General features: G+C 39.5%; 1 protein-coding gene across 3 annotated transcripts in view; it reads left to right on the top strand.

Moving 5' to 3' along the window:
- The window catches only part of epb41l3b (erythrocyte membrane protein band 4.1-like 3b), a 54,008-nt gene that overhangs the window by 9,201 nt on the left and 29,807 nt on the right, over window positions 1–15,000 (top strand). For all 3 annotated transcript variants that reach the window (XM_052134039.1, XM_052134040.1, XM_052134041.1), the window contains exons 2-11: window positions 374–514; window positions 2,283–2,407; window positions 3,591–3,695; window positions 3,785–3,827; window positions 4,968–5,043; window positions 5,504–5,722; window positions 9,953–10,040; window positions 13,050–13,202; window positions 13,288–13,385; window positions 14,220–14,395. In XM_052134039.1, the coding sequence (XP_051989999.1) occupies window positions 2,354–2,407; window positions 3,591–3,695; window positions 3,785–3,827; window positions 4,968–5,043; window positions 5,504–5,722; window positions 9,953–10,040; window positions 13,050–13,202; window positions 13,288–13,385; window positions 14,220–14,395 (1,012 nt within the window). In that variant the 5' untranslated portion in view covers window positions 374–514; window positions 2,283–2,353. The remainder of the gene's footprint in view (window positions 1–373; window positions 515–2,282; window positions 2,408–3,590; window positions 3,696–3,784; window positions 3,828–4,967; window positions 5,044–5,503; window positions 5,723–9,952; window positions 10,041–13,049; window positions 13,203–13,287; window positions 13,386–14,219; window positions 14,396–15,000) is intronic.

Raw genomic sequence — 15,000 nt, 5'->3', positions numbered from 1 at the left:
CAGTCATTTAGAACGGGTGATTCAGACTCTATATACTATTGGATGAGCCACATTTGACATAGTTGTAGATTAGCGCTATACACATGTGTAATGCAGCTGTAAACAGCCGAACATTACAAAGTGTTATTCAGAAATACAGTATAGCAGAATGTTACATTTGGGATGTGTCTGTTTGTTCTAGATTATTCTGAATGCCGCTCTCTGTGTTTTGTAAATTCAGTGTTGTGACCTCCTGAGAATGTAATCGTTCACAGCCCATATTATAGTTCCTTAAAGCACGGGTTGAGAGGCCCACGTGTGAACGCAACATTGATGATGCCTGTACGATGATGTCACCTGATGTTTAAAAACATGAATGTATCTGTTGTTTCAGTGTAACTGGCCATGACTGTGAATGCAGACGTGCATCATTCACACGTAAAGAGCGAAACGTCTCGCCGGGCCTCGTACAGACGCCACTCGACCGCGCCCAACCTCAGGGCGCCACAGGCCCGACGCCACTCGACAGCGGCAGGTCAGTGTGGGAGTTATATTTGAGTGCTGAAATGTGAATAAATGTGCTTCATTTCCTGTCAAAATGCAACAAAACATTATAATGCGTTATTAACATTTTCCAAACAAAGCCGCGTATAAACGCTAAATGCGTTAATCGCGATTAAGAAAAATTAGCGCGTTAAACTTTAATTAAATGCATGCGCTAATGCGCTCATTTCGATCGTTCTAGAAAATATACGTTCATACAAATATAAATGTTACAATACAAATTTTACACACACAACTACTATTATTTCTAACTATTATATTATACTATATTAATATATAATAATACTAATATTTCTTCTATACAATTATTTATTTTTTCAATAGAATAACTTGCAGATAAAAACGGTTTTTATTTTCTTTTCATTTGAAAATGACACATTTATGATTGTACGCTTTACGTTGCGTAACAATAGCTTTAAATATACATTATAAATTGCATATCATTTTTCACACAAAACGAAACGAGCAAAAACATTTGTCCACATGGACAATTTAAACAAGTTTTATGTTCCTCAACAAACATTATTCTAAATTGCGTAGTTAAAAAATAATAATTTGGCTCAGTTTGATTGACATGGATGCACGCGCTCAGTGAAGTCTGAGAAGTTTAACAGAGTTGAAGAAGTAATAACTATTAATAACAAGCCACTGAAATAAACCCACATGATGGAAATAGCAGCAGCACTGACATTAACAGTGCCTGAACGACACGTGACACGAGTCATGAGGGGCTTTTTTAAACGACTCTGTTATGATACTCAGACTGGATTTGAGGTTCTTTATGAATTTAAAATTAAATTAAATAAAATTATGTGTTTAAGTACCAGTAAAGTTTTTTGCATGTCAATTAAGTTAATTTCCCCCCAAAATTCTTATTATCATAATGCAAAATATATCATTCTCATTACAAAAATGTCTGTAAAACTATGATTTTTCCCAAATTGGGAATATATTTTTCCCAAAATATGAATTATATTTGAATCAGCATACATTAAAGACAACAGTACAGTACAACTAAAACTGCCAGAGTATATAAACACAAAACAATTGAAATAATTGCCCCAAAATATTGATTTCAGCTCATCCCACCTCAGAGGTCATGACCTTCTTGACTGTTTCCAACTAGTGCTGTAGCTAAACATTATTATTAATTAATCTGTCGATTAATCGGATAAAGATTCGATTAATCGGATAAAAAAGCTACTTTTTAATTTCCAGTTTTTTATTAATAAATACAATATTTTTATAAAAAAAATATTAAATTATGATTACAGCTATACATTGTAAAAGATGTATAAAAAAATATTAATTTTACAATATACAGCACATTGCGTATGATTTTACACACTAAAAAAAACTAAAAATAAAAACATTATTTTATTAATCTGTAGATTAATTTGATAAATTATCTAAAAATATTTATACACAATCTTTTTTTAAATACACATTTATGATTCTATGCTACACATTGTATACAAACAAAGGTTTAAAATATAAATATTATAATATAAATTGCATATAATGTTTCACAAAAAAACAAAAGGAGCAAACGAATGCTTGATCGCACTTTGGAGGTACAGTAGTGTATAAATACTACACAATTTAAATAATGTATCTTAGTTTTTAATTATTTTGTATTATGGTAATTCAAACGAGATTCAAATTTAAATGATACATTTTAAAATGATGATTCATTCTCATTAATTAATGAATATGTCATTGGTTGCTGTATGCTGCAGTGTTTTGGAGAGATTGAGTCGTCATAGAAACGCTTCCCGCTGAAGTCTCCTGAACGCACACGGAGAAGACGATGGAGTGTAAAATCGCTCTGCTGGACGGTACAGACTACACCTGCACTGTAGAGGTATATGACTATATTATATAATAATCTAAAGGCCTGAAATTATGTTTAATGCATGTAACCAAAATGAAATGAAACGATAATGAATACTGATGTAGGTCATTTATCCTGAATGCGTATAAATAATGCCAGTTAGGGTTAAATGTGCTGTAAGTGATTTTTATCACGTAAAGTTATGTTAAAAAAATATTACTCCCACTAATGACGCCATGATGCTTTCTGCCTGTCAATCACTTTGCACGTGTTCATGGTATTATAGCAGCAGTGAATTATTGAGGCTTAATGCCATTTTTATGCCATGTTGTTCATAACAGTTGCCAGCAGAGGGCGCTGTTGTTTTTGACAACCGTTTCTACATGATGTCGCTCTCAAAGCTCATTTGGTATCTTTGGAGTGCTGGGGGGGGCTAATTCAACGGCTAATTCAACGGCTCAGTCTTGACAGCTTGTGGAAGTTCTAGAACAGCCAAAATCGCTTAAATTTGCGATTTAATGTGGTTAAAGTTATGGCAATAATAGCAAATAACGCTAGATTCGGAAAAGACTCGTTAACGTTTGGGTAGCGTGTTAATGCTCTGACCTTTGACCTTTAACCTCCACCTTCTGATCATGCAGTCTCTTTAAAAATGCACGTCTGCGGCACTTTAAATAATACACCCTTTCAGTCAGAAATGCATCACATTATGGAATTAAAATGGGTTGCAAATGACATTAATGTCGACTGTATGTCGGTGCTGGAAAGATTGTAATCAGGACTGAATAACAACTTTAAAATCTTTATAGTAATAGTGAACCGTGGGGTTAAGCAGTAGCAGATACTGCAGGATTTGGTGGAGGCGTGTCATGTTTATATAGTGTTGTTTATCTCGTAGTTAAATACTTCACATCAGACGAGACTGCTAAAGTATTTATACCGAGACGTGTGGCACATGTTGTCTCATGCATGTCTTAAATCTGTGTCCTCTGACAGAGATTACACGTCCACAGCTGTTGTTGAGACTGTGGATTTAATTGCACAGCGTGAACTTTATAAAGAGATAAAGACGATGGACCGTGTGAGGGCACAAACGGTCAAATCACGAGTTGAATTTAGTAAATTGCCCTTTTTTTAGCACAAATGCCTCAAGTATTTGATTTCACAGTCCTGTCTGAGTGAATAAGACTTTCTGTCTGTGTGTTGTCAATAGAAACGGGCCAAAGGACAGGCGCTGTTTGATAAAGTTTGCGATCACCTCAATCTTCTGGAGAAAGATTACTACGGCATCACCTACCGGGACGCTGAAAGCCAAAAGGTTTGTGTTTATCTTTTCTTCATCAATACTGATTTCATGTGTCACGTTCTGATGTTTCGACTCATAAAAACCTCTTGTTTTTCTCACAGAACTGGCTGGACACGACCAAAGAGCTGAAGAAACAGATCGGAAGTATGATGTTTTTGTGAATGTTTGCCTGATAGAGACTGTTAGTTTTAGGCGTTCATGTATGCTAAAAGTTTATTTTGTCATTGTTTAGGTGTACACTAACCTATAGATGACCTTAAAGCTACAGACATGAATTTAAAGGATTATTCTGAGTTCAGTACATTCACTTCCATTGTAACTGTCTCACTGGAACAGAGATTTTAGCTTTTTTTTTTAAAGAAAAGGAGGTACCGGAATATTCCTTTAAGATTTATTGGCTGTTGTCTCTATCAAAATATTTATTTAAAGGTGCAGTATGTAAGATTCAGAAACCCTTGTTATTATTGACACCTGTGGCCGTTAAGTGAACTGCAGCAGCTGCCTGTTGCTCGAGCTCGTGCACACACTCCATAGTGACACCTGTGGCCGTTAAGTGAACTGCAGCAGCTACCTGTTGCTCGAGCTCGTGCACACACTCCATAGTGACACCTGTGGCCGTTAAGTGAACTGCAGCAGCTACCTGTTGCTCGTGCACACACTCCATAGTGACACTGTGGCCGTTAAGTGAACTGCAGCAGCTGCCTGTTGCTCGTGCTCGTGCACACATTCCATAGTGACACCTGTGGCCGTTAAGGGAACTGCAGCATCTACTTGTTGCTCGTGCTCGTGCACACACTCCATAGTGACACCTGTGGCCGTGAAGTGAACTGCAGCAGCTACCAGTTGCTCCTTCACACACTCCATAGGGACGTGAGCAAGCGAGCATCGAACAAAACAATGACGTAACATACAATGAGACTGAATGTGATTCACTGGCTTCATGCTGACAAATGAGGTAGCATAATTAAAATTACACAGATATGATTGTTTTAATACAAACTTTGAGACTAAAATGTTCCTGCTTAGCCAGACGGGATTCAGTAGAATGCTCTCGGGAGCGCATAAACGTCACATCCTTTGGAGTTTCCCGGCAAAAGCGACCCGGTCCCTCCGCATGAAGATCAGTCTACAGGCTTTAATAGGCAAACTTGGAATTCCGGCAAGGGCTCGTTTTATAAATTGCATTACAAGCCGTTCAGACACTGGCCAAAAAAAGGTGAATATTACATAATAATTGTTACATACTGCACCTTAAGTTCTTACACTAAATGTTGTGTTTTTCAGATGGTCCCTGTAACTTTGCCTTCAATGTGAAGTTCTACCCTCCTGATCCTGCACAGCTCTCTGAAGACATCACCAGGTGGGATATTACAGATAATTTACAGAACCGTTCACCCAGGCTAGTTGCTTTTTGTCAGATCACAGATCAGTGATTCCATGTTTCCATGGGGCGGCCACTTTGGGGCCGATCAGGGGTGGACTGGCCATCAGGAGAGCCATGCGGGCCGGTGTGTCAGCCGTGAAATGGGCAGGATGGGCCGCGATATGCTAAAACAACCCGCCGCGTTATGCAGAACGGACCACAAACATTCTTTTTATGTGATTTTTGACTAGTTTAGAGTTTAGTCCAAACAAATTGACGATCCTCACTGCTATTATTAATGCCAGGATAAAATAACAGGCACACTAATATGCATTCTAAATAATGTACATTTAAGAAAAATCTCCAGATATATTATACTGTAATAGTGGACAATTTGTTGGACCTGGTGTGAAAAGAGCCATGGGAATCCATTGTTCCAATTCTCTCTGTCGGTCAGGTATTTCCTGTGTCTGCAGCTGCGAGATGACGTGATATCTGGACGTTTACCGTGTTCTTTCTCCACTCACACCCTGTTGGGCTCTTATACGGTGCAGTCTGAGGTGGGAGACTATGACGCTGACCTGCACGGCCCCGGATACATCAGCGAGGTGCGTTTGGCCCCCAATCAGACCAAAGAACTGGAGGAGAAAGTCATGGAGCTTCACCGCAGCTACATGTGAGTTTTACACCATCACTCGCAAATCGCATTCGAGAGATTTAAAATGCACTTTGAACAATTGCTGATGTTGTACAGAATCATAGCGCTGACTGCCCCTTACTGATGCTGCTCATAAAAACATGAAGATGCAAGTGTTTCAAGCATGATTTCCTTCCATGGCAGGGGACTTCCTAAAGAGTTGTCTGACATCGCCCACTCGCTCACTATTCCCTATAGAGTGGATGTCGTTGAGTGCATATTATAAGCAAGGAGTGAACAAAATGAAGGTGTAAATGAGTGTCGGCGATTGCTGTCGCAGAAACAACTTCGTCACATTGTACATTTATCTTACATGTACGATAATAATAATAATAAAAACAATTATAATACTGTTATTTTTTTAAATCGGTATATATACAATAAAATCATGTGTTATATATATATATTATTTTTTTTATTTTTTTTTTTAATGATTAAAATAATAATAAAAGTGGCCAACGAGAATAAAAACATTTGAACATGCGTACATTATTATTATTATTATTATTATTACTCATGCGATTGTAACACAGTACTAAAGTTACCGATAACAATCAGCTATTATTAGATGAATATGTCAGAGTGCATTGTGGGTAAGAATGAGTGAACATATGTAGGGAACTTATTTATTTGTATAGCACTTTTCACAACACACATTGTTTCAAAGCAGCTTTACAGAAATCATGCATTAACAGAAAACAAAACTAAAATCTGTAAAGTCATCATTATGTAGTTTGTTTATATTTATGTTGACACGATATTTACACAAAATTAATTTAAAAATATCAGAAAATTGCAAATGTAATCAATCATAAGTAGTTTCACATGAAATCTGAAAATTCAAGAATGGATTTAAACATGGATTTAGGTCAGAATGGCATACTAATTTCTGCCATTTCTAAATATGCATATTAGTATGATGGTTTTAGATTTAAATCCCGTGCCTTAAATTGACTTAATTTAAAACGTTAAAGTCTCTGTATACAGAAGTCAGGCATATGAGGTGTCATTTGAAAGAGTATAATCTGAACTTTTCAGAAATAACATCACTTCTGCATTTATGTTACTTAAAATAACAAAATAATGCCTCAAATCATTCGCGGCACAAATAAGCGCCCCCTAGAGGTAATGGCGTAGAAATATTTATCTAAAAATGAAAGTTCTTCACATAGCACATTAATGGGCAAGTCATATATCAAATGAAAGCTCTCATTCTCAGGAATGTGACTGTATAGTTTATTTTGTTGTACTAATAACGCAGTTCAAAATATTTCCAAAAGAATCTAATCAAAGTAAATATGATTTCTGTAAGTCATCAAATACGTTACCTTTATGCTCCGACAATGGCTGTTGTAAGCCCCAAATTGATAATGTATCTACTTTTAACTTCGTAAGTTCTCAAAAAAATTAGCTATTGTTTACTTGTTTGTGTGAATATTCCAATGTTATATCTTAGATGCCCAGAACAAAATATGCAGTCCAGCAGGAAAATCATGCAAAAGCAATCATCAGAAAAATTTCTTTCTTTTGATGATCATATATATATATATATATAAGACAGAGGATCTCAGCTTTCTAATGACACCTATATTGAGCTTGTAGTCCACTCAGAGGCCGAGATATTCAGTGAAATAATGAGGGTGTTGCTTGAACTGAACATTAGACTGAATGTCTATGGACGGGCTGAAATGTGTTAGAGCGCCCCCTACAGTTCACATCTGTATATTGTGATGGAATGTGATAGAGAAATAAATATTTTTTCTAGTACTTGCTGCCATCTAGTGGAATAAATTATGATATTTCAAGCTGAGGTAGCGTGAACAGAACCAGAATTACATGTTAGGACATAAAAAAAATTGTTTGTTTAAAAAAATTAAGAAAGTTCATCATAAGATTAAAAACGCTTATTTGGGGGTTCTCTGACAAATTAGACACATTTTTTGCAATTAGTCCACGGTACGTGTGAATGGTGAGCTTTTGAATTTGAGTGTGAAAAACTGAGGACGGCAGCCCAAAAATACACCAGAGTTTAAGGGGTTAAAGATGCTGAGAGGACGAAGCTCTTATTGTTAAATGAAAGCATTATTAAATGATGAATGTTCAAATCTTTGGTTCTAGATTCTAGTACGTTTTGAAAGGAGAAGATGAAGTACGCTGTGTGTGTTAAAGACACCAGATAAGACAAATTAGAAGTAATTTGTGAGTATTTATACATCCAGTTGTGAGTGTGTGCACACAAAGTCCCTTGAGGCAAACAGATCTTTAATTCACACACAATCACTTCATACAGCTCAGTGTAATTATGGTGTTCATGTGTGAATGAATAGTTCAGTGTCAGTGAAGGTCCATTCAGACTCTCAGTGCGTGTCTGTCTCGACCCACAATACCCGACTTCAACAGAAACACAGTGTTGTGTGTATATTGACAGTTAGTGCTGGGGGGGTTGAGGTCACAAAAATAGTAGTCCTCTTTGGTCCTTTATATAATAAAGTCACAATGCATTAATTGTCCAAATAAAGGCTTTAAATGTGATAAAGGATGAAAATGTGATCGTTTGGAAATTCGTGGAAACATCCTGTTTTGTTGGAGCCAGGGTTTTAATATAGTTTTTAGTCATTCCACATTAGTTTAGTTTTCGATAGTAAGCACAGGTTCCCTCGGGTTCTTAAAATGTCTTAAATGGTATTACAAGAGTCTGTAGTCCGTTTGCGCTTCACGCTTCAAAGTGAGGACGCGGCACTGTTGCACAATCTCCCAGCGCATAGGGAGCTCATGATAGTGTTCAAAATCAGAGGGGGGGGGTTCGCGCGATATGAGGACGGAGAGATCGTCTGACCGGGGGAGGGGGGTTCGCGCGATATGAGGACGGAGAGATCATCTGACCGGGGGAGGGGGGTTCGCGCGATATGAGGACGGAGAGATCGTCTGACCGGGGGAGGGGGGTTCGCGCGATATGAGCGAGGAGAGATCGTCTTACCGGGGGAGGGGGGTTCGCACGATATGAGCGTGGAGAGATCGTCTGACCGGGAGAGGGGGGTTCGCACGATTTGAGCGTGGAGAGGTCGTCTGACCGGGGGAGGGGGGTTCGCGTGATATGAGCGTGGAGAGATCGTCTGACCGGGGGAGGGGGGTTCGCGTGATATGAGCGTGGAGAGATCGCCTGACCGGGAGAGGGGGGTTCGCACGATTTGAGCGTGGAGAGGTCGTCTGACCGGGAGAGGGGGTTCGCGCGATTTGAGCGTGGAGAGGTCGCCTGACCGGGAGGGGGTTCGCGTGATATGAGCGTGGAGAGATCGTCTGACCGGGGGAGGGGGGTTCGCGTGATATGAGCGTGGAGAGATCGTCTGACCGGGGGAGGGGGGTTCGCACGATATGAGCGTGGAGAGGTCGTCTGACCGGGGGGGTTCGCACAATATGAGCGTGGAGAGATCGTCTGACCGGGAGAGGGGGGTTCGCACGATTTGAGCGTGGAGAGGTCGTCTGACCGGGAGAGGGGGGTTCGCACGATATGAGCGTGGAGAGGTCGTCTGACCGGGGTTCGCAATATGGCGTGGAGGATCGTCTGACCGGGAGGGGGTTCGCGATTTGGCGTGGAGGTCGTCTGACCGAGAGGGGGTTCGCACGATTTGAGTGTGGAGAGATCGTCTGACCGGGGGGGTTCACTTAATATGATTGGGTATGGACATGCTAATTTTATTTGTTCAAGTCATACAATTGATTAACGAAGCTAAAACGTTTACTGGTATCATTTAAATATGCTTAACATTGTAACATTTCTCAGGCTTGTGTTCTCAGGCATTTCTATAGCGGTCTTGTGTTACCGCTATAAAGGAGCATTTTCACAATGAAAGCAGATTGTAAATGTTTCCGATTATATAATATATTGTTTATCAAAAGCTAAATCTAAAATTTATTTGTAGTAATTTTTTTTTTTATTTAGTTACTTCATGAAAAAGTAGTTTTATAGCTTTAAGCTTCCATTTTTTCCAACCCCGTCCTTTTCATGTTTGTTTTCAAATAACACTGGTGTGAGCTAATAGGAACGCAAAAATTATATTTACTGTGTTCTCCCGTTCACTCCCAATCAAGATTATTTCTGCGTTCCAAACCCTGATATGTGAAACAGGTCGAATTTGTTTTGTGCGTGTTAACCGGGTTAATAACTGGTTATTTAGCAGTGATGTGTATTTGTATGTGTTTGTGTTGTAGAGGAATGAGTCCTGCTGAAGCTGAGATGCTGTTCCTGGAAAACTCCAAAAAACTCTCCATGTATGGAGTCGACCTGCATCATGCCAAGGTATGACATGCTTTTATAAGACGAGGAGAAGGAGTGTGTTTGTGGCGAGAAAAAGAGAATGTGTGTTAATGTGTTTGGATTGAGTTTTTGTGTTGTTTGTTACCTGAACTTGCTCGTCTCGGTGCCAAAACCTCTTCCTGAAATCTAGAAGCTCCTTGTGACGAGGAGGCCGGGTCGCAACTACGCACGTCCGGCCCCCAATTGGGCTAATCAGTTTGGGAGAGACTGTCTATAAATGGAGGTGATTTAGTACTATAGGTACTCTCTCTAGAAGTGGCCGTTAGATATTCATCTGTCCACAGTTAGACCAACTGTCTTTAAATGGAGATGATTTAGTACTATAGGTACTCTCTCTAGAAGTGGCTGTTAGATATTCATCTGTTCACAGTTAGACAAACTGTCTATAAATGGAGATGATTTAGTACTATAGGTACTCTCACTAGAAGTGGCCGTTAGATATTCATCTGTCCACAGTTAGACAAACTGTCTATAAATGGAGATGATTTAGTACTATAGGTACTCTCTCTAGAAGTGGCCGTTAGATATTCATCTGTCCACAGTTAGACAAACTGTCTATAAATGGAGATGATTTAGTACTATAGGTACTCTCACTAGAAGTGGTCGTCCAGTCAAGATGACTCAAAGGACACACTGCAGAATGCTCAATGAGGTAAAGAAGAACCCTAGAGTGACAGATAAAGACTTGATGGAATCATTGAAACTGGTTAACATCTCTGATCATGAGTCTACTATACAGAAAACATTAAACAGCTCGGTAGATGTTGGGTGATGCAGCAGGACAATGACCCTAAACATCGATGTAAACCCACTACAGAATAGCATCAAAAAAAGAAAATTCTCCTTTTGGAGTGTCCCAATCACAGTCCAGATCTTACCCCAATAGAGATGCGCAATGACCTCAAGAGAGACACCAGACATCCTAATAATATGACTGAAGCAGTTCTTTAAGGAAGAATGATCCAGAATTCCTTCTGAATCGGAAACGCTTGGTTGAGGATACTGCTACCAAAGGAGAATCAAACCGAGGGTTCACTTAGTTTTTCCACAGCACTGTGAATGTTTAATGGGATGTGTTCAATAAAGACATGAAAGATTATAATTGTTTGTGTGTTGTTAGTTTAAGCACATAGTGTTTGTCTATACTTGTGACTTTGATGAAGATGAGATCACATGTTATGAGCAATTAATGCAGAAAACCAGCTGATCTCAAAGGGGTCAAATTAACCCTTTGTGATTAAAACACGAAAAATCTTGAATGCATTTCAGGGGGGCGTTTACACCTGGTCTGTTCATGATAGGATAGCTATCCGAGTGGCCAAGAGTAAACAGTCCCCTAATCACAATGGTTTCTAATTTGTTGTGATGTTATGAAATGCATGCAAATATCATAAAGTCACAAGTGTTGATTGGGTGTGCTTATTACAGATAGTCCTACGCCCATCTGAGCACTTTAAAGCGGTTCATCTCAGATGAATATATATATATATATATATGTATTATGTGAACATTACTTGAAGCTCCTGACCCGTATCTGCATGATTTTATAGACTGCACTGCTGCCACACTATTGGTTGATTAGATAATCACATGCATGCTTGTTGCCACCAAACGGGCTGGTTTGAGTATTTCTGGAATTTTCTGTTCATGCGCATACGAGCCCCTGCTCTGATTGGCTGCTGCAGCCCAACACATCTCTCTCTCTCTCTCTCTCTCTCTCTCTCTCTCTGTATCTCTATCTCTCTCGCCCTCCCCTCCTCCAATGACACAGCTGGTTGGCCGTCTGTTTGAGTGCTTTGCAGCAGCGCAGGAGGAGGTGAGATGCTGTGCTGTGTGTTTGCATGTTTTTCTGTTTGTGAATGCATGTGTGTTTAAATGTGTAGTTGATATTGTGAAGCTCTCATGTGTGTAAATCAACGTGTGATTATTATTGACATGCGAGTAGAGCATGTGCATTCATGCATCCTCGCACGCATGTGTGTGAGCGTGTTCCACGCTGCATGAGCGAGATAATGAAGGTTTGTCGGGTCAGTGCAGACAGTGTGTCATTGTGATGCAGTGCAGTATGAAATCATTGTTCCACCTTATTTGCCTTGCCTATAGTGTACATCAGAACAGTCATACTGACGGCCCGATGATCGGATGGTTTTCTCGTTGAGTCATGCTCACGACGAGTGTTTTGTTGCATTGGATTATTGATTGGTTTGATTTTCTCTGAAGTGTTTGGTGTTAGTGTAGTTGATTACAAAGCAAAACGGAAGCTGAGATGCTTTAATATTTTTACTAGGAGAACGTAATCAAATCTAGTGCTCGACCGACAGCTTTGAAATGTATTTTATATATCAGGTTGGAAGATATATAAAATATAGGAACATAGAAACCAGCACTAGGGTAATCATAAATAAACTCTGAGTCTACATAAAGCCATTTATGTATCATATTTCATTTCACATTAATCAGAAAAATAAATGGTGAAAGGATTAATGCACATATACTGGTCTGATAAGCTTCCGAGTTTCTTGTACCGCTTCGCGGTCCATAAAAGTAGATCCTCGAAACAAATTCAATCAAAATCGAAATATTACAAGTGTTATTGCTAGAGCTACGTTACGCTTTGCTGTCAGAAGCAGAGACGCCATCATATCTTCTTCTCACATCCAACACCTCGACGACACACACCCACAGCGCCCCCAGTGGATGCGACTGTAACTGCGAGATTTGGCGAGAGACTCTGTGGGACGTTGGCTCTGGTCTCTGTGTGGAGCTCTCCAATTCTACTGCACATACCAGACTATCTTTTCCCAGGTTTGGGACAATTCAGACGTTTTGCTGGACATTTTAGTCGGAGGCGCAGCTGTGCTGTTTAAGCATGCTATGAGATGCAAGCGAGGGTCGGCCAGATTAATTGGCCTGGACAACATACTATGTTTGGTGTTGATCTTTTCAGCAGTTCCTGAAATGATTGTATTGCGTTTGTGTTTCTTTGATCAGGACTCTGAGAGTGTGGATATCATGCTGGGTGTTTCTTCCAGCGGCCTCCTCGTCTACAGAGATAAACTGCGCATCAACCGATTCGCCTGGCCCAAAATCCTGAAGATCTCTTACAAGAGGAACAACTTCTACATCAAAGTCCGACCAGGAGAGGTGAGAGCGGTCGTCTGTAGATCAACTTGTTTTTCTGAATGTGCTTTGCGCTGAAAGTTCTGATCATGTTTGTCTTTTTATTCAGTTGGAACAGATCGACAGCACAATCGGATTTAAACTCCCAAATCACAAAGCGGCAAAAAGACTCTGGAAAGTTTGTGTAGAGCATCACACCTTCTTCAGGTGAGAGAGTGAGAAAGTGAGAGAGTGAGAGAGTGAGAGAGAGAGAGTGAGAGAGAGTGAGAGAGAGTGAGAGAGAGAGAGAGAGAGAGAGTGAGAGAGAGAGAGAGAGAGAGTGAGAGAGAGAGAGAGAGAGAGAGAGAGAGAGAGAGAGAGAGAGGCTGGTCTGTCATATACCAGTGAAGCTCAAGCGACAGCATTTGTGGCATAATATTGACTAGGATGCAAATTCATTTCCTTTTCTTTAAATAAAGCAAAAATCTGTTACAGTGAGACTGTATTGAACTATATTGAATATTTCTTCAAGACAGGGGTTTTCGAAGTATTGAACAGTAAGCCCCCACCCAATATACAAAATGTTTATAAAAGCCAAGTAATTACGAAATAAAATAGCTTAAAATAAATCAATCCGGGTGGTGGAGGACGAATCTCAGTTGCCTCTACGTCTGAGACCGTCAATCCATCTTATCATGTGACTTGTTACCGTGGAGACGTAGCGTTGTTTGCCAATAACAAATGTCGTGATGTGAAACTGCAGCAGATCTAAATGAGTTTTAAAATCCTGAAATATTTTCTTCGATGTAATCTTGAAGTCACAACGGTGCTATTGGGAACAACGTGTTCTAAAATATCTATTTATTGTCTGATTTTAGTTTTGTGTGATTTAAATGATTCCAATAGGAATTTAAACATTGTGTCATAATAAAAAACGAATTATACAGTCTTCATTATTTCACGTATTGGCCCATATGGCATGATTTATAACCTGTACACTTTGCATAACTCAAACACTTGATGAGATCTTTTAATAACAGTGTGATTCTTGCGTTCTGATAGGCTGGTGTCCCCCGAAGCTCCTCCGAAACGCTTCCTGTCACTGGGGTCAAAGTTCCGCTACAGCGGGCGAACACAAGCACAGACTCGGCGGGCGAGCGCTCAGATCGCACGTCCCGCCCCTCAGTTCAAGCGCACGAGCAGCAGACGCCACACCGTCGCAGTCAGCATGGACAACGGTACGCATCACACCATAAGAGCATTGAAATATCACAGATTTAACATTTCAGCAATGTGGTGTTTACAGCAGCAGTTATCGGAGCATAAACAAGACATTTGTATTTGATGTCCTACAGAAATCATATTTCACTTTGTGATTCTTTTGAAAATCTTTTGAACTGTGTTATTAATGCAACAGAATAAACTACACAGTCACATTCCTGAGATTGAGAGCTTTCATTTGATATATGACACGTCTAAAGACTTTTATAATCAAATTAATATTTATACCACATGACCTCTAGGTGGCGCTTTTTTGCGACGTGAATGGTTTAAGGCCTTATTTGATCATTTTAGGTAGCATAAATGCAGACGTGATGGTTATCTCTGAAAAGATCAGATTCTAATCTTTGAAACGATACCACATATGCCTAACTTATGGATTTGGGAACTTTTTTCGCAAGTTGAAGAGTTTATTTTTCGAATATTGTTATAAATACGTACGTACATCGCAATTTTTGTTTGAGGATCTCTTGTTGACTTTATTAGGAATGTATTCCATGTTTCCTGTGAATGAGCAGAATGAACTTTCTCAGTCTGTGTGTAGATGATTCAAGAGATCTTT

This window comes from Xyrauchen texanus, chromosome 9 (assembly GCF_025860055.1).
Source record: "Xyrauchen texanus isolate HMW12.3.18 chromosome 9, RBS_HiC_50CHRs, whole genome shotgun sequence".
NCBI classification, from domain to species: Eukaryota; Metazoa; Chordata; class Actinopteri; order Cypriniformes; family Catostomidae; genus Xyrauchen; species Xyrauchen texanus.
This window is presented reverse-complemented; position numbering and strand designations above follow the sequence as displayed.